Source organism: Lathyrus oleraceus, chromosome 1 (genome assembly GCF_024323335.1).
Source record: "Lathyrus oleraceus cultivar Zhongwan6 chromosome 1, CAAS_Psat_ZW6_1.0, whole genome shotgun sequence".
NCBI lineage: Eukaryota > Viridiplantae > Streptophyta > Magnoliopsida > Fabales > Fabaceae > Lathyrus > Lathyrus oleraceus.
The window spans coordinates 99,495,421-99,515,021 of NC_066579.1; the positions used below are offsets into that span (position 1 = coordinate 99,495,421).

The 19,601-nt window shown below is 37.8% G+C and overlaps 1 protein-coding gene across 1 annotated transcript; it reads right to left on the minus strand.

The window, feature by feature from the left end:
* Positions 1-40: 40 nt before the first annotated feature.
* Positions 41-5,447, minus strand: LOC127119304 (uncharacterized). Its single transcript, XM_051049510.1, has 6 exons — positions 5,107-5,447; positions 3,423-3,768; positions 1,080-1,164; positions 819-905; positions 483-725; positions 41-361 (listed from the first exon to the last, which is right to left on the minus strand). The coding sequence occupies exons 1-6, from the start codon at positions 5,265-5,267 to the stop codon at positions 285-287; spliced, it is 999 nt and encodes a 332-aa protein (XP_050905467.1). The 5' UTR covers positions 5,268-5,447; the 3' UTR covers positions 41-284.
* Between the last annotated feature and the right edge of the window lie 14,154 nt (positions 5,448-19,601).

A 19,601-nucleotide genomic window follows, 5' to 3' on the forward strand; every position in this document is an offset into this window, starting at 1 on the left:
AAGGGTAAGATTCAAATTGACCAAAACTGAACATGAAATATAACACACAGACTGAACAGTATAATAAACTACCAAGAAACACAATAACAGCTGAAGAATGTTACTAACTGAAACAGAGACACCATCAAGGGAAGAATGTTACAACTCTTTCAGCTCAAAAGAGGTCAACCAAATTGAAGTTAGTATAGCTCATTAAGATATGGCATATAAAAACACCAAAACTTTGAAGATACACCATTCATTTTGAGGTTGGTAAAAATCATGTCAGAGAGATAAAACCACGACTAAAGGTTCACTTGAAATGCTTTGTCGGCGCAAAATGCTACAATGATTGGACCAGCCAAATCACCAGCAGCACATCCTGAAAAAAGAAGGGAAAAGAAACAATGATTTGTCTTAGTAAGTCAAATTATTATGAATCAACCTAACACAATTCAAGCATGAAGTAATAATTTTTTTGCATGTGTTGTTTACAATCTTACCAATCCATTGGCCGAGTGACGGACGGACAAGGGTAGCACCAATTCCTGCACCTATTGATGCAAACACTAAAGACGAACTACACCTTATTGAAGTAAGGGCAACCTTCTGTCCAAGAATTCGAACTTGCTCAGTTGTATCGACGTCACTATCTTCATCATTGGACCTGAAAATGGACCTAAAGAATCGATACAAGTCAATGCTTACTTGGACAACCCAAGATGCTGCAACTCCTAGCATGTGTCCTGTAAATAATGAAAAATATAGTTTGTACAATATAGTTGATGTTAAATGGTAATCTCAAAAAATACACAGATGATTTATGGAAATCTATTGACCTCTGAATGTTGTTCTGCTCACAGAGAAGAAGTAAACATGGGTAGGCAAGTTCCTTGCAGCCTTGCGAGTAGCTGACTTAGGAACATCTGTTGGAAAAAAATGCGACAAATGAGTGCTCGTAAGATCTCTTGATAGCACAGCCAAAAATAAAAAGCATCACCCGCCCATAAAATTGTAGTATGGTAAATATTAATCTCTTTGGGTGTATGCAATAATCTCTAAAATATAGATGAAATCATTATAGAATTCGAAGAACATACCTTTTAGAAGCTTGGATGCCATTCGCAATGAAACATAATGAACAGAAATTCTTTCTAAAATCCTTCTAGTGGTCACAACACTTGTCTGTCATAACATCCAAAACACATTTAACTTGTGAGTTTAAAACACAGAAACATATTATGAATAGGGTGAAAATGCCAAGACAAATTCAGTTAAACTTGTTCTAACTTGTGTGTTTTTGTGCTTAAAGTACCTTCGTGGGCTTTCAAGTTTTTGAGAATGGAAACTAAGTCATTTTTGCTTCAATGTTTGTTTTTTTGAGAATGAAGCATTTTCATATTTCAGCACTAGCATTCTGTTCATTTTTCCTTACTTTATTTCCTTTAGTTCAAGCTAGACATCATTAACATAGAAAACATAGGCATTCACATAAATCAAACAAAACTTCACTACCACAACCGTCTCCTCATGATGATGCCTACTACAATAATAATTTCTCTGGAATTTTTTATGTAAGATCATTTGGTGCCATTGGAGATGGTATAGAAGATGATACAGAATCATTTAAGATGGCATGAGACACTGCCTGCCAAAATGAATCACAAGTTAATGTTATTATTATTCCTCAAGGCTTCTCCTTCATGGTCCAGTCTACTATCTCCAACGGTCCATGTCAAGGTGACTTGGTACTCAAGGTCATAAAAATGCAATACTTACTCAATACAAATTTTCTATGCTGTACCTCGATCCAGCAGCTTAAAGTTAAATGACGGGTTTTATACGGCCATGCAGCCCGTCCGGCGAAACTCAACTATTGGATCTGAGTTGCAGCTCGATCCAATGACTGATGCCTGGACTAACTGCACATGCCCGTCAAGAGATTTCTCACTAGCTAATTAGCTGATGGAATTTTATGGGATGATCAATTAAGTGGATGGCACTGTTATGCCACCTGATGGACCAGACTCTTAGTGAAAGAACAGCATTAAGAGACAGTAGCTGGTTTTTTACAGAATCAATGGAATGTCACTAGAAGGAAGTGGTTTAATAGATGGAAGAGGACAAAAATGGTGGGACCTTCCTTGTAAGCCTCAGATTTGATGGCTGCAATAATGTCCATATAGATTCAATTTACGTTAAAGCTCCAAAACTAAGTCCTGACACTGATGGAATTCACTTAGAAAATGTCAATGATGTGAAAATATATAATTCTGTGATTTCTAATAGTTAATTGCTATAAATAGCTGAGCAGAGCTCTTGTAAAACTTCAATTTCATTTTTCAGTTTCTTCCATATATGGAAGTTCAGATTCAGCTAGTTTTCTTTGATCTTAATGTATTCCATCAACTACATGAACACATACTAAACCATCCTGGATAACGGCATGGTACCCAATCTTTCACGTAGAACAAGCAATATTTCCCAAAATTAATAAACCACGTAATAAACCATGAAAACATAGAAAAGCCGTCAACAACTTCAAAACAAGTAACTGTAAGTGTAACTTTGTGAGGGTTTTCCTCATGCCACAACACCTCGTTGCAAGGAAGTTAACTGACAACTAAGTTACATATTCAAATTTATAAAACCAAGATTCAAAATGAAGGAGAGGTAATGAAACAAGACAAGCTTTTTCTTGCTCAATAACATTCATCTAAAGTGTGCAACAGAAACCAACAGTTGTATAACCTAGAGAGTCATGCAGAAACTAAAGTCCAATCATAGTTCACTCGGTGTATAATTTCCACGACATGAGACGCAGTTTTCAAACTAAACACAGACAGTACATACCCTTCAGACTCAATTTGGATGAACTTTTATACCAAAATGTGACACCCACGCTAATCATTTGTTAATCTATATCTAGTGAACTTGGCCCATTTCAACTATTATTACTGTTTGTAAAGTTCTTACTGATTTATTTTCTCAAATGATATTCTTCCTTAAGACCTTTTATGCAAAACCATTTGGCTCAGCTTCTCCTTAGAACAAGAAGTCAAGCTAAAAAATATTTGGACAGATATACACACCATACAAATAGATAAAGATTCGAGTAATGTTAACCTACATCAAGTATATGAAGTTAAAGTATGAGTGTAGAGAAACTTTGTAGCTTCTAAAAAGTAAAAACTAAGACAAAAACAAAAGCATAGAATAACAGCAAAAGCTGTCTACCTCAATTAACATGTTTGTTTGTCTATGACAATGATAATCTACATAGAGAAGAGGTTTTGCACAATACAAGCTACATGCAGCAGCTTGAAACTATTTTTACTGATACTAAACAACAAGTCACACACGGCAATTTCATAAATTGTAAATAATGCAAGAGATAAGCATTACTAAAAGTTAAAACAAGAATAAGAAAAAGAAAATCTCACCTCGCGGACGATTTGTTTCACCGACTTTTTGAAGGGAACAACCAGATCAACCTGGCGTTCTTGATGTGCCCCTGTAAGTTCCTCCAGAAAGTCCTCATCATCATCATCTTCCATTTCCGCACGCGGTTCCAAAAGAGGCAAATAGTACATCAGGAATGACCTTATTGAAGTCATTCCGAGTGATCTCAATTCGAAAGCAGAGAATAGAGGTTTAGGTTGGACATTGTACGTTTTTGTACTGAATCTTTCAACGTCATACTTGTAAATCCTTTCAGAAGCACTTTGTATATTAGAAATAAAATCTTCAGATAATGTTGCGCCAGCATCAGAATATGCCACTGGTGACCTGAAATTAAAGAGGCGTGATTGCTTAATGTATAAGTACGCAGGACGCCAAACCAAAGTAGGGCATATATGCCTAAAATACAATGATAAATTACACTTGGGTGCAAATGCAACAACTTCAAAACCCTGTCTTTTACACCTTGGATGTTTCAGAAATACATAATTTTAAGCCTAACCCTTTGAAGATTTAAAGGTTGTAGAGAAGTTAAAATTCAGTAAAATCGGTGACAGCAGTGTCATATTAGATTATTTTCTTCACCAAAAAATAACCAACAGGATAATCTACGTCTCTATTTTCTTCGATATACACATATAATCATGGTTTATTCAACCCTTTTTTCCTAGAAAACATCCACACATTATAAATTATTGTCCACTAATATTGTTTATCCAATCTGAAAATAAATCTCAATGCAACTTGGTAAGCTTCATGTATTAGAAGCACATTGACCATTCATGTAAGTATGTAAACCAAGCAAAATGGGAAATTCCATGTTATTGAAACTTGAAAATAGCAAAGTTAAAAAATTAGAATCTCCTTAAGTGTCAATTGTTAAGCAATAATATATTCAATCATTCAGATGCTTATTCAGTTATATCAAAGCTATAAAACTAGAATCTCCTAAAGTGACACTTTGATGTTTGGACCGACAGTAAGTTTAGCATAATCACAATATGACACCGTAATTTTGACAAAATCTACACTTAAATTTCCAAGATACTGTACATTTCCACCACGCAGTTTCCAACTACACGCTTAAGCTTCAAAAAAATCACACTCACAGTGCCACCGTGATTATGTCAAACTCAACGTGAATCCAAACATGAAGTTACACTTAGCGCATGTTTGGTTATGGAGATTTTGAGTGAATTGATTTTGTAAAATTGCTTATGCTTAAACGTGAATTGAATGTAAAATAATTTATGTTTGAATAACTTTATGTAAATTTCAATGTAAAAAATCAAGTTTAAACTCAAAAGCTACAAACTCTAGCTTCAAGTAGAATCAATTCAACTTTAGAAGAACCAAACACCTCAAAATAATTCCAAAATCAATTCTACACCTCTAAATTGATTTCGGCTATTCCAAAAGCTAAACCAAACATACCCTTATACCAACCAAAACCCTAATACTCTCATGACTACAATCTATATCTCAACCATAATTTCTACTTCAATTCAATCCCTTCTCACCTTTACCTATCAAGCAATCATAACAAACCAGTACAAATAAACTTCTCTACTGCAATGCAATCAGAAATTACAATCTCCGTATTTTCATCTTCCCCAAATCATCAAACACCAAATAACCTAAAGAGGGTAAAAAAACAATACACACCCAAAGAAATTCCTTGAAGCAAAAGTGGTTCCTGCAGCAAAAGAAGCAGCTGAAGCAGCAGCAGCAGCAGCAGAAAAAGAGGAAGAAGATTGAAAAGCGTGTGATGCAGCAGAGTTGTGATTTTTCCTCCATAGATCTGCAAGTATAGCTATTCCCGCCATTGTTTCTAGGGCTTGATTCTCGATTGGTATCGTATTATACAAGAAAGTGAAGCATATGATGATTTCAATTTGAAACGGTTGCTCGAATTGAATTTGGGGAAGATGAATGGATCAGTGTTGTTCACGCTTCCATGGTGTACTCTGTTGCATACTAGTAACGATAGGGTTTATAATTTTATAATGTTACATAAATAAATCAATTTTATATAATATATTAACTACTTTTTTAATTATTATTATTTCATTTGTGTGTGATAGAGAAATTTTTGTAATATTAAATAAATGATGAGGAATGTGAAAGTAATCTTCCTAAAAATCATTATACGATTTTGATTATACAGTTAGAAAAATTAAATAAATTAATTATATAAAATTAACTTTTATTAAAAGTGAATTGATGATTAAAAAAATCATCTTTAGATACATTTATTCAAAGACTCTTAATTTTTTAAAGAAACTCTTCTCTATCAAATGTTTCTAAAAATGTAACATTTATGTAAATATCAGGAGCACTTATTTTAAACTCGCAACAACTGTATTAAAAAAAGTGTTGCATGCATGTGTTTTTTAAACTAAAAAGCATAGATCAAATCAGTCAGCTTAAAAGCATTTCAAAAATATATATTATATGTTTTTATTTATTAAAAAAAATAAAAGTACAAAAGAGAAAATGGGACTTTAACCAAAACAACCATCAAAAGGTTATCAAACAAAAATTTACAAAAGTGAAAGGAAAGCCCCAATATTTTTCTCATTAAAAAGGACCTAATGATGATTGGTGGATGATCCCACCAAGTAAAATTATTAGATGTCAAACATGTGGACGCAAGTTTGTCATCACATTGATTTCCTTCTTTATGAATATGAAATACAAAATAAGTCATGACTCTAGCAAGTAACAAACAATTGTGTCATCTATTGTGAATTTTTTATGGAACTAAGTTGCGAGTTTTAAAGGCCAGGATATCTAGCATGGAGTCAGTTTCAATTCAAAGGAATCTTCAATGTCTTTCATAAGCACTTTTAATAGCAAAAAGTATGGTCATGAGCTCAGCATGAAGAGTGTTTTGAATATTAAGAGGGGCGGCAAATCCACCTATGAAAGCATCATCTTTGTATCTAAAAACTCTAGCCCAGCAAGTAGGTCCAATGCAACCTTTTGCATTCACGTTTGTGTTACATTTGAGCCACTGCATATGAGGAGGGTTCCAAAAGATTTCCAAGATCCTCGAGGCTTTTGGAGGATGAACATTGATGCTAAAAATTTTGAGAATTCTAAAGTCAATCATGGAAGGACAATAGCACAGATTGAACAAGTTACCTGAGCATGAAGTGGAGACAATGATGGTTGATATACAATGCTCGAAGTTGGTACCTTGGAATATGAAGTTATTTATAGAATGACTTGTGTTATTCATGTTTAAAGTGTAATTCTTTGTGTCAAATAATCATTTTGACATAGCCAGTTGTTGTCGAAATGTTATATGTGTCGAGTTAGATCAGTCGTCGAAATATAGACTTAGTTTTATTTGTTACTTTTAGCTGAGTTAGTTAGGTTAGTTAGAGATTGTTTGGTGTACAAGCAATCATAACCTATAAATAGGGAAGTCTCATATCATTGATTATAACACACAACAAATGCAGTTGCATAAAAATAAAGAATAGATGTTTCTCTACAAATTTTACAATTCTTCTTCTTCCACTTTTCTCTAAAACCTTAATTCCCCTTTTTTCAATTCATCTTTTCTTCTTTCAATAATCATTGTGCAGTAATATCATCTTGCAATTAAGGTTGGTTAATTTACTCGAGTGAAGAGTGAAAAAAAAGAAGAGTAATCAATCAGAAAGATTGATTCTTGTTCATTAAGATTGATTATGAACTCTCCAAGATTTGGTGAAATTCCACATTAAGAATTTGGCAAATTTCCAACATCTGGTATCTAGAGCACTGACTGTGTGATTCTTGGGAAGCATAGCGTGATGGATAATCCAAATGGGTATTTTCCGATGTGTCTCCCAATTCTAAAGAATCTGAATTATGAGAATTGGTGCAATCAGATGAAGATTGTTTTCTGCTGTCAAGGTTTTTGGGATCTTGTAAAGGAGGAAGTGATGTCGCTTGCAGAAAACGCGACAAATGAAGAAAAGGCTGCACACAAAGAATTGAAGAAGAAAGATTATAAATCTCTCTTTGAAATTCATCAATATATTGATTCAGCCAATTTTGAAAAACTGAGTTATGTTGAATCAGCGAAAAAAGCATGGGAAATTTTGGAGAAATCGTTTGGAGGCACTGAGAAGGTGAAATATGTGAGGTTACAAACACATAAAAGAACATGTGAATTACTTCAGATGGAAGAAAGTGAAAACATAATTGATTTGTTCACTAGGGTTACAAACTGGTGAATTAAATCAAGGTATGTGGAGAAATGTTTGAAGGAGATTGGCGATCCAAAACACAACGGAAATTAAAATTTTCTCCTTTAGTGATCCTTACGAATGGGCATGATCAGTGATATAATATTTACCTCTTGTGACGATTGAAACCTTTGATGCAGATCTACGGAGCGATCACGAACGTTGAACGATGACAACGCCTCTACTCAGTCCACACGAACGGATTCCTTCAATCCCAGTGCTAGCTGCTATGAATGAAGACTTTGAGAGAGAGAGAGAGAGAGAGAGAGAGAGAGAGAGAGAACGAAAATGCAACCGCAATTAATGCTTCTGCACAAGAATTCTATTTATATAACCACTTGTGTGGGCTTCAAGCTAAAAAGCCCACTTAAGTGTATGTGGCACATATCTTATAATATGCCCAAAATCACTTAAGCGCATGGTACCTTACCACATTTCGTATTCTACTTAGGTACACCGTACCTTACGATGTTCTACAATTCACTTAAGTGTACCGTACCTTACGGTGTTCCTTATTTACTCTATCTCTCATCAATCCGTCCTTTGTGTGTGACCCTGTAGGTTTTCGCGACATTGGTAATTATATTAAATCACGCATTTAACATAATAAACAGTGAGCGGTATCTAGCAACACATCACTGCTACCCAAGACACGAAAATGTCATGTGATCTGATAAATCCTTCTGTGATAATACTTATGCGTATAATTACCCTTTTACCCTAATGTCTATATTGAACACAAGGCATAGACCATATCATCCTTGTCCAGTTCAATATTGGGTCCATAGACATTTATTCTATTATGCAGGATGGGCAAATTCCATCTAGGTCACTCATGTCCCTCAGCATGCTTCGTGGAGTACCCATCAACTGTCTTTATGGTTATCCAGTTACGGACAATGTTTGATCAGCAATAAAGCACTCGACTCTACATCTAGGGTCCATAGTGGTTTCAGGTTGAAGGATGGTATACACCATTATCACCATGAGAATAACTTATGACACTTTGCATAACATTCTATATAGTATTCTCATAGCGGGTCAATCTAGTATAGATATTACTCTTAACATTCATACCTATGTTTAAGACTTGATAACTCCTTATCCATGATCCATGAGATGTGATCATCAGTCTATATACATAATAGTCTTAATGCTTTAATGTTATCTCACTTCACAATAAAGCTCGACTGCGGATACTTTAAGAATAGTGTCCTTATGTTTAATGTGATCTCATGATCAAGTCACACTTGATACATTAAACGGACTAGCTATTCTAGGGACTTTATTAAACAAACATAATAAAGAAAAAGCCTTTTTATTATTAATAAATAATTCGATACAAGTACCAAAAGTATTGGCCTCTAGGGCTTACACCAACAATGTTGATATCAAGATCAATTACCGTAAAGATCTTGAGGTCATTGGCTCTAAAATTCAATCACGTGGTAGTAGAATCGAAAGACTTGTCGACGTGGACAAAGGGAGAACTTTAAGGGACACTTGAATCTCATGAACAATGAATGGCTGAAAGAGCTACAAGCAAGTCAAAAATTAATGTGACTTTGTAGGCGCAATCAGCAAGATAAATGAAAGGCAAAGGGAAATGGTTTGATAATAAAGGTAGAGGAGGCTATAACAATTAGACTGGTAAAGGAAATCAGGAAGAAGGAAATTCTTCGAACTATAGAAGACCCTCATAGCAAAGTAACCAAAGAGGTGGTGATGTTGGTAGAGAAGATGAGATGGTCAAAAACCTCACAAAAGTCACATTCAGTGTTTTAATTGTCAAAAGTATGGTCATTAATCCAGTGATTGTCCTGAAAAATAAAAGAATCAAGATAATGATGCAAAGTTTGCAAAGCATGAAGAAGAAGAGATGTTGTTGATGGTCACAATAAGAGATAAAGAAAGATTCAAGGATCAATGGTACTTATACTCAGGATGCTCATCACACATGACTGGTACGAAAGATCTGTTTGTAAACATAAAACCCTTAATGAAGAACATGGTGAAATTTGCAAATGATAATACTCTAGCAGCTGAAGGTATTGGTGTTGTTCTAATTATGAGGAAAGATAGAAAGAGGTCAGTAATTTCCAATGTATTGTATATACCAGGCATGAAAAGTAGTTTGCTTAGCGTATGGTTGTTGGTCGAAAAGAAATATAAAGTGTCGATCAAAGACAAGATGATGAGAGTTCTCGACTCAAGTGGAAGGTTAATCTTGAAGGCACCTATGTCTCAAAATAGAACCTTTAGGATTAAACTTAATATGATGGAGCACAAGTGCCTTGCAATTGTAGCTAGCAGAGATGAATGGATATGGCACTATAGACTCGGTCATCTCAATTTCAAAGACATTAGAGATCTGAAAAAAAGAAAATGGTTTCAGGGTTATGTTAGATGCCCAAAAGTGCTTATTAGAGCTATCATATGTGGGCATCTTTCACTCTTTTTCCTTGCTAAAACTGTCAAAACCACATTTGTTTTACATGGAATGCATTACATTGATAAACAAGCTTGGTGCCTTTGATTTGTGTGTTATTGTGCAGGAAAGACATGAACTAATTGAAAATGAAGACACAAGAAAATTGGCAAAGGAACCAAAGAATACAAGCATTTCATCAGCCTGCTCGCTAGGCGAGGCTGTGGCGAAGCATTGGTTCGCTAGGCGAGTTCCAGGCGAACAGCTCCAGTAAATTGTCAAATTAATTCGCTAGGCGAGCTGAAGGCGAAGGTGGTAGCGAGTTCATTCTGTTTTGGTGAAAAACGCAGCCAGCACTCACTCGCTAGGCGAAGCTCTAGCGAGTCCCCAGCGAGCATTCCAGTAGCAAAACCTCTCAACCTCGCTGGGGCGAAGGTTGAAGCGTGTCCTTCGCTAGGCGAAGGTATGTTCGCTAGGCGAACATGACAGTTCAGCAGGCCCTGTTTTCTCTGGGCGCAGGGGCCTTTTGTGCCCATTTTAGACCCTCGCTAGGCGAGCCATTCTGCTCGCCTAGCGAACATGACAACCCAGCAGTGGTCTATAAGTAGCAGGTGCCACTTTTGAGCACCATACCTCATTTTTACCAACTTTTTCCACTTCTGTACTTTCTTCTAGATATTTTTGCAGCATTGTTCTTGGGATTTTTATGCCCTAGTTTTCATTTTCTCTTCATCTTAGAACCATCTTCTACAAAAAGAAGGTGGATTCCCATCCAACCTCGATTATCCGACTTGGATGTTGATCAACCTTCTTTCCTTACTTGCCGACCAAGCTACCATGAAAATGAGTAGCTAAGTCATCCATTTGTCAAGGTTAGATGTAGGTGATTACTAGCTTTGTGTGTAAATGTAAGGATCCTCATATGTAAACTCTTTAACGGTAAATATATGATGAAAACTTTGTTTCTATTTAAAACTCTTTGTGTTGGTTTATGATCGAGAGATGTTTACCGACTCTTGACCTAGGTTTTCATCCAAACTTGTTTGTTAGCTAGAGATAGTAACGAATGATTTTGTTCACCATAAGGTTGAACCAAAAAGTTATCATTTTGATAGATTGTGTTCGAGAGAAACAATGGATCAAAATGGCAAAACTCACAATATGTGTTCGAGAGAAACATATTGAGAGGACTTTGTGAAATGATTTATCATCTAAAGGAGTTTATAAGATTGTTGACCGAGCAAATACATGCAAAGTGATCATTGAAACCTAACTTTGACAATATTTCTCATTTAATCAAACCATAACTTTTACCGCAATTTATTACTTTTTATGCAAGATAACTTGATTAAAACCAAAACCCTATTGTTACATTGAGCTAAGATTAATACAACCATCGAACGGCGGTGATATCTTACAATCCCTGTGGATACGATAACAAAAACCCGACACGAAATATACTTTATCAACAAAATGGCGCCGTTGCCGGGGATTGTAAATTGATATTGCGAGCATCGCAATGGTTGTTTAAGTTTTAGCTTGTGAATTTTTGATTTGTGCTTGTAATTTGTTTGGTTTAGTGTGCAGCTTACATTTTATGCGAGGGCAAATCCCTGTGGACGAACTTCTTTTTGATCCTGAGATCGAGAGAACCGCAAGGAGGCTCAATAGCAAAACGAGACGTAGGAGGCAACAGGCTAGACAACGCCAAGAGCAAGGAGAAAGTTCTTCAACCACAAATCCACACCCATTCATACCAAACATGGAGCCACAACCACCACCACCTATCTCTACTCCATGTATCAATAGTCCAAGGAACACCGCTCAGTTTGCCAACCACACAGGAAGGCAAGCTGAGATGAAAACGGGAACTCTGAATTTATTATATGGGAGTCCATTCACCGGAATGGACCATGAAGACCCATTTGCTTTTCTCACAAAATTTTATGAGATAGCATTGGCTGCCGGAGTGGATCAGGCTCAGGAGCTTCCGTTGTTCAGACGATTATTTCCCCACGCTTTGCTCGGTAAAGCAAAGGATTGGTATCTCGATCAAACACCAGCCGTAATGACAGACTGGAACGTGTTAGAAGAGAAATTCATTGAAAGATTTTTCTCCCATAACCGATTCATGGAATCAAAGACGGCCATCTCGGTGTTTTCTCAAGGAACCAGTGAATCTTTGAATGAAGCGTGGGAGAGATTCAAGTCCATGCTTAGGAAATGTAAAGGGCATGGATTTGATGAATTAACTCAAATCCATATCTTCAGAAATGGACTTCAACCAAACTGCAAAACATTGTTGGATGCCACCTCGGGTGGCTCGTTGATGTCAAAAAGTGCTGAAGAAGCCACCAACATTATCAATCGAATGTCTTTGAATGATCTTCAGAGTCAAAATCGTGGAAATTCTTTGAAGAAGGCGGGAGTGCTTGAGTTAGGGACGAATGGTGCCATCCTTGCCCAAAACAAGCTCATCTCACAACAAGTGGAACTCTTAACGCAACAAATCAAAGAGTTAAGAGAACCGTCAAAAGCTAAACAAATAGCTTGTTGTGAACTTTGTAAAGGTGAACATGACACCGGATTTTGTCCACCTCCCGGTTTTGACGAAGTAAACTACATGGCCAATCAACGGGACTATCAACCGAGACAACAACAACCTTATCAACCGCACCCTCAACAACAACAACAACAACAATTCCAAGGGAACCAAGGGTTCCAACCTAGAAGCAACTATTATCATAACCAAGGTTATGGAGGTGGTTCTTCTAGCCGTCAAAACCCTCCCCAAAATCCGTATCAATCTCAACAACCGCCGGTCGTCAATTCTAAATTGGAAGAGACATTGACGCAATTCATGCAAATGTCAATGGCCAATCAAAAGAGTAATGACGCGGCCATAAAAAATCTTGAAACTCAAGTTGGGCAACTTGCCAAGCAACTCGCTGAACAACAAACCGGTCCTTCTTTTTCGGCTAATACGCAAACAAATCCTAAGGAGCATTGTAAGGCGATTATGACGAGAAGTGGGAGGGAGTTGGGTAGTGAGAATGAAAAAAGAGTTGAGAGTGAACAAAGAGAGAAAGAGAAAGAAATTGAGGAGGAAATAGTGGAGGAAAATGTTGATGGTGAAATAGGAGTGTGGAGTGATGAGGAAGTAGTTGAAAAGAATAAAAATAATGGTGAAGTTGAAAAAAAAAAGGTGTGGAGATTGAGGAAAATAAAAGTGATGAGGTAATAAGGGAGGTAGTGAAGAAGCCTAGATGGAAAAGTGCTAGAATTGCAAAGGGAAAGGAGGTAGTGAGCGCTACTCCGGTCCAAAATCTTCCTTATCCTCATGCTCCTTCCAAAAGGGAGAATGAACGGCATTACGCCCGGTTCATGGATATTTTTAAACAGTTGCAAATCAACATCCCGTTTGCTGAAGCCTTGGAACAAATGCCAAAGTATGCCAAATTCATGAAGGACATACTAACCAAAAAGCGGAGGTATACGGAACCGGAGACCATCGTCCTTGATGCGAGCTGTAGTGCCATTATTCAAAGGACGCTTCCTAAGAAAGAGGTTGATCCGGGAAGAGTTACATTGCCGGTTAAAATTGGTGACGTTTATGTCGGGAAGGGACTTATTGACTTGGGGTCGAGCATTAATCTTATACCTTTGTCAATTATCAAGAGGCTTGGCAACATTGAGATTAAGTCCATCCGAATGACATTGCAATTGGCGGATAAGTCGACGACCCATCCTCATGGCGTAGCCCAAGATGTGTTGGTGAAGGTCGACAAATTCTTTTTCCCGGTGGATTTTATTGTAATTGATATGGAGGAAGATGATGATGCTCCGCTCATATTGGGCCGACCATTCATGAAGACCGCAAGAATGATGATAGATGTTGATGACGGTTTAATGAAGGTGCGTGTTCAAAATGAGGAAGTCACATTTGATCTATTCGAGGCGATGAAGCATTCCAAGGATAGAAATGATAGCTTTCGCATCTATGTGATCGAAGACGCTATTATAGAGGTTTCAAAGCATATTCATGAGATATCTCCTATGGAGTTAGCTCTTGACGACTCATTGGAGGTTTTCACTGTTGAAGAGGAGCTAGCTCTTGAGGAATGCCTAAAGGAACTTGATAGTTTGGAAGACCTACAACCGTGGGAAGTAGAGGAAGAAAACTTGAAGAAGGAGGTCATTGACGAGAAAGCGCCAATTGAATTAAAAGAGTTACCTTCGACTTTGAAATATGTGTTTCTAGATGAGACCGAGGCAAAGCCGGTCATCATAAGCAACCTCTTGACAAAAGAAGAAGAAGCCCGTCTAATCATTGTGCTAAAAACCAATCAAGAAGCTATGGGTTGGACTCTTTCCGATCTAAAAGGAATTAGTCCATCCTATTGTATGCACAAGATTTTGATGGAGGAAGATTTTAAGCCGGTGGCTCAACCACAACGCCGCTTAAATCCTACGATGAAGGAGGTTGTAAGAAAGGAAGTGGTGAAGCTATTGGATGCGGGAATGATTTACCCGATCTCGGATAGTCCATGGGTTAGTCCTGTGCACGTGGTTCCGAAGAAGGGTGGAATGACCGTAATCCGAAATGACAAAGACGAATTGATCCCGACTAAAGTTGCCACGGGGTGGAGAATGTGTATAGATTATAGACGGTTGAATACCGCGACTCGTAAGGACCATTTCCCACTCCCATTTATGGATCAAATGCTTGAAAGACTATCAGGCCAACAATACTATTGTTTTTTGGACGGCTACTCTGGGTACAACCAAATTGCGGTTGACCCGGTTGATCATGAGAAGACGGCTTTCACGTGTCCGTTTGGAGTGTTCGCATACAGAAAAATGCCCTTTGGGCTGTGCAATGCACCGGCGACCTTCCAACGATGTGTCCAAGCCATTTTTGCCGATCTGATAGAGAAAACAATGGAAGTCTTCATGGATGACTTCTCGGTATTTGGTGGGACGTTTAGTCTATGCTTGGCAAATTTGAAGACGGTGTTGGAAAGGTGTGTGAAGACTAATTTGGTGCTAAATTGGGAAAAGTGTCACTTCATGGTGACCGAGGGGATCGTGCTAGGCCACAAAGTCTCTAAAAGGGGGCTTGAAGTGGATAGAGCTAAGGTTGAAGTAATTGAAAAATTACCCCCTCCGGTGAATGTGAAGGGCATCCGTAGCTTTTTGGGGCACGCGGGGTTCTACCGGCGCTTCATCAAGGACTTCTTAAAGGTGGCTAAACCTTTGAGCAATTTGCTCGCCAAAGACCAGGTATTTCTCTTCACCAAAGATTGTTTGCAAGCTTTTGAGGTTTTAAAAGAAAAATTGGTTACCGCTCCAATAATAGTCGCTCCCGATTGGAATGAAAATTTTGAACTAATGTGTGACGCGAGTGACTATGCTGTTGGAGCGGTACTTGGCCAAAGAAAAGACAAAACTTTTCATGCGATACATTATGCGAGTAAGGTTCTTAACGAGGCTCAAATAAATTATGCCACAACGGAAAAAGAACTACTCGCAATAGTGTATGCGCTAGAAAAGTTTAGGTCTTATCTTATAGGTGTCGCATCCTGCGAAAAATCAACCGGCGAAGCTCAAAATAAAAACACACAGAGCCGCCACTAAACGTTATTTATCCCAAGATAGGGAAAGGAAACGCTCAGAGAAACCTGGAAAGACATGGTCTCGCGACCAGAGAGAAAAGGTTCGGGAGTCGGTTACGCAAGGGGAAGGTATTAGCACCCCTCACGTCCTAGGTACTCCTAGGGATCCACGTCCTAGAATAAAGAATAGGTTGCTAAACATCACACACACACACGGGGAACGCAGGTGGGGTTAAGAAGAACGAGCTCGATAAGGTATCGCACCTTATGCCTACATATCTTGTCTGGAACAAGAATCAGAGCCTCTGTAGTTCGGCTTACGCACGCCAAACAACGCAAAACAAACAAACAAGCAAGAGTGGCAAACATGGAGCCCGACAACCACTGGATGGAATTACGTCGGCATCCGAACCAAAACATACTCAAAAGGGCAAACGTGGAGCCCGACAGCCAATCACTGGGCTTACGTCGGCATCCGAACCCAAACACACAGTCAGATAACAAATAAACGCACGCAAAAAAGAAAAAGGTTGCCCGGAGTGGTCTCGCACGACCACCTGCCTACATACCTCGTCTGGAACGAGGATCAGGGCGATGTAGTTCCCCTGAAAGGGAAGAAAGAACACGCAAACTAGTAGGGAGTCGGGAACTCGAGCCTGATAGCTGGCGAACAAAACACACGCAAAAAAGAAAAGGGTGCCCGGAGTGGTCTCGCACGACCACCTGCCTACATACCTCGTCTGGCACGAGGATCAGGGCGATGTAGTTCCCCTGAAAGGGACTAAATTGCTAACCAGAAACCGGGGAAAGATACACAACTAGGGAGCTGAGACTCGAGCCTAATGTTGTCATGCATTGTTAACCCTAAGTTCGGTTTTCTATCCTACTTGCATAAGCAAACTAACCTAACCAGGAAAGAAGCTAGCATACAAGCATACAATCATATATCATCAAATGAGAATAGGTATCTCAAACAAGCATGTCAATCAGATATCCACATAACACGCACTATAGCCAAACAAGGGGGCTCAATCAATCAGGTTTGACTGCCTAAGCAATCGTCTGTACAGGCTGTGTTTGCTCTTAACCTTGCCATTACGAGGCTAAGGTGAAGCAGATGAAGGGTGAAGTGAGGATCAGACCTCACAACTCTTATCCCTAACCAGGGAGAGCTGACAAATGAGCATGGGTCCAGAATAGGGGAACCCTTCTATACTCGATGACTCTGACACGACAGATCTTGGGCTTTTGATCTCAATGCTACAACCATGTAATGGGAGCAAGGAGAAGACTCAACTGAATAGTGGGGGACAGGTTGCTTGTCCCTACCTTCCACCAATTGCCTTACTTGAAGGGCTTTTCCTGCTTGGCTTAAAAATAAACATACACAAGCATTGCCTCTTAAGGAGGACTTCAGACAATTTGCCCGGCCCGGTAACAGCCGGGTCTCCAGACTACATGAAGTAAGAAGGTTATACCTCGAATGCAAGTTGCTTAAGCAAAGCAAAGCAATAGTTCACAAGGAACTGAGCAACTAAAGTACCTGGAAACAATCAAACTCAGTCAGTACTCAATCAGACAAACTATACAGCAAACAATCAAACAGTTTAAACAATACAACACAAAGCAAGCTCAAGGCTTAAGCCCAAGCTCCAACACCTACAAAACAATGTTATGTTAGTGTACAAACATCCACAACATCAATTAAAATCAACTTGTATCATTCTCCATGTACATTATGCTTTTGATCCTGAAAAACCAAGCAAACATTAGCAACTAGACCACTAGGCCAAGCCTAGGGTCCCAAAGCAAGAAAAAAGTTAAAACAGCAAGGTATCCACCATCCAACATCAAATTAACATCAAACAAGAGCAAACATCCTTGGTCTCATGTTTATATCATCCATCAAGTTCAATTCATGCACAAAACAATCCATATTGGTTCAAATGAAGCACCAAATATACAAACATAAGTATTGCATTCAAAGCCATGCCAAAACACATCAAAAAAATCTCAAATTAAATACACCTAAACAGGGGTCAATCAAGGTCTACCATGTCAAATTTGAGCTCAATTGGGCAAATGGAACCATGTCAATGAAAATCAACAAAAACAGACACAATTTCATGCTTCAATTCACACCATCAATGCATACATCCAATTCAAAAATTCATATCTCATTGAAAACAAAAAAGAAATGGATGAGACCAAAACAGGGAGGTCACACAATGTGTCTAGTTCATGCATATCAAATTTCATGGCCATACAATACAATATGAGGATTTCCCAATCAATCTACCAACATGTATCACATGAGCTTGCAATTTCAACAACCAGAAATGAAAAATCAAGGTTAAATTGAAAATGCAATGAAAAATTCTACAAAAATTCATACAACATCCTAACATGTCAACAAGTCATCATGCAAAATTTCAGCCAATTCCAACATGCATAGGTTATCCAATTAAATTCAACAAGTTGACATCAAGAGGTGTGACACAAATTGTCACACCTAAGTTCCAGAATTTGCTGCTCTCTAACCAGGTATCAAAAATTCATGAAATTTACATATAAATAATCCTCAATGAGTCAAGAACCACCACAAAAATTTTCAGCCATTTATTTTATGATATGAGTATTTCATGATCAAATTGCCAAAATGTATCAAAATGTGACATACATTAGAAAAGCCTATGCCAAATAAAATATTTGCCAAGCACAACTTTGACCAATAGGTCAAAAAAATCCTACACAAGTCAACAAAGTCAAGGAAAAAATCTCCATATTTTTGTGATTTTTCTACTATTTTTTATGAAATTTTTTAAGGTCATTATCAATTTTTAATAATTTAATGAAATTAACTAAAAATCATCAATGGCATATTGGTAATTATTTTGAGCGGGAGCGGGAAACAGCTTTTTTCAAATATTTGAATAGAAATTTGGATCAAAACACTCTCCCTCATCGTCTTCAACAAGCAGTTTTTCCAGAAAATGAAAAAAATGAAGAACAACAAACTGACACGAAAATGTACAAATGTATAACCAACCGAACCGTCTCATCAAGCACAACATGAATATCACTTTGATTTTGGCTAAATGTTCATGAATCTCTCAAATCGAGCATGTTAGGGTTTGCATTCATAATTTCATTTCACGATTTCTCACACTACAGGCAACTATTTACAAAACTAAAGCTATCACGATGATCCACATGCTACGCACTTTAAAACGCACATAATTATTAAGCATTTGGAGAGATTCGAATTTTGCTCAAACCTGGAATGGCAGTGACGCAATCGATGTTCTTCGTGTCTCTTTCCTTCAAACAGATGCGAAACAAACCTCCCTAAGTCGAATGCTATGCTCAGGTTCCACCAATTCCACTCCTAGCGCACGAATCCGCGATTCACCATGGAAGAAACTTGAAAATGCAGCCGAGATTGCAAGCTTCTCTTCTCCCAAACTCCCAAAACAGATGTTGTGGATGATGATGTGAGTTCAATACAACAAGAATCACGAAAAAAGGTTGAGAAATGATGAAGAATTTTGAGATTGAAAGTGTTGTGTTCTTGAGGAAAAATGGAGAGAATGAGAGGGTTTCAGATCTGGTTTTGATAATTGTGAGATTCTGTTATGATTAGATGATGATTATGAATATATACTTCAACTTAATCCACACTTAATCACCTTAATTAACCAAACCAAATGTAATTAGCATAATATGGTTTAACTTAAGCAAGGGCAAAATGGCCTTTTCACTCAAGCCCTGTGACAGCTCATTGACAGCTCATACATTCTCAATTGATATTTGGAGTGTGTTGGCTCAAATGAGATTTTCACTCTTGTGCATGAAGATGGTGCATGAAGTAAT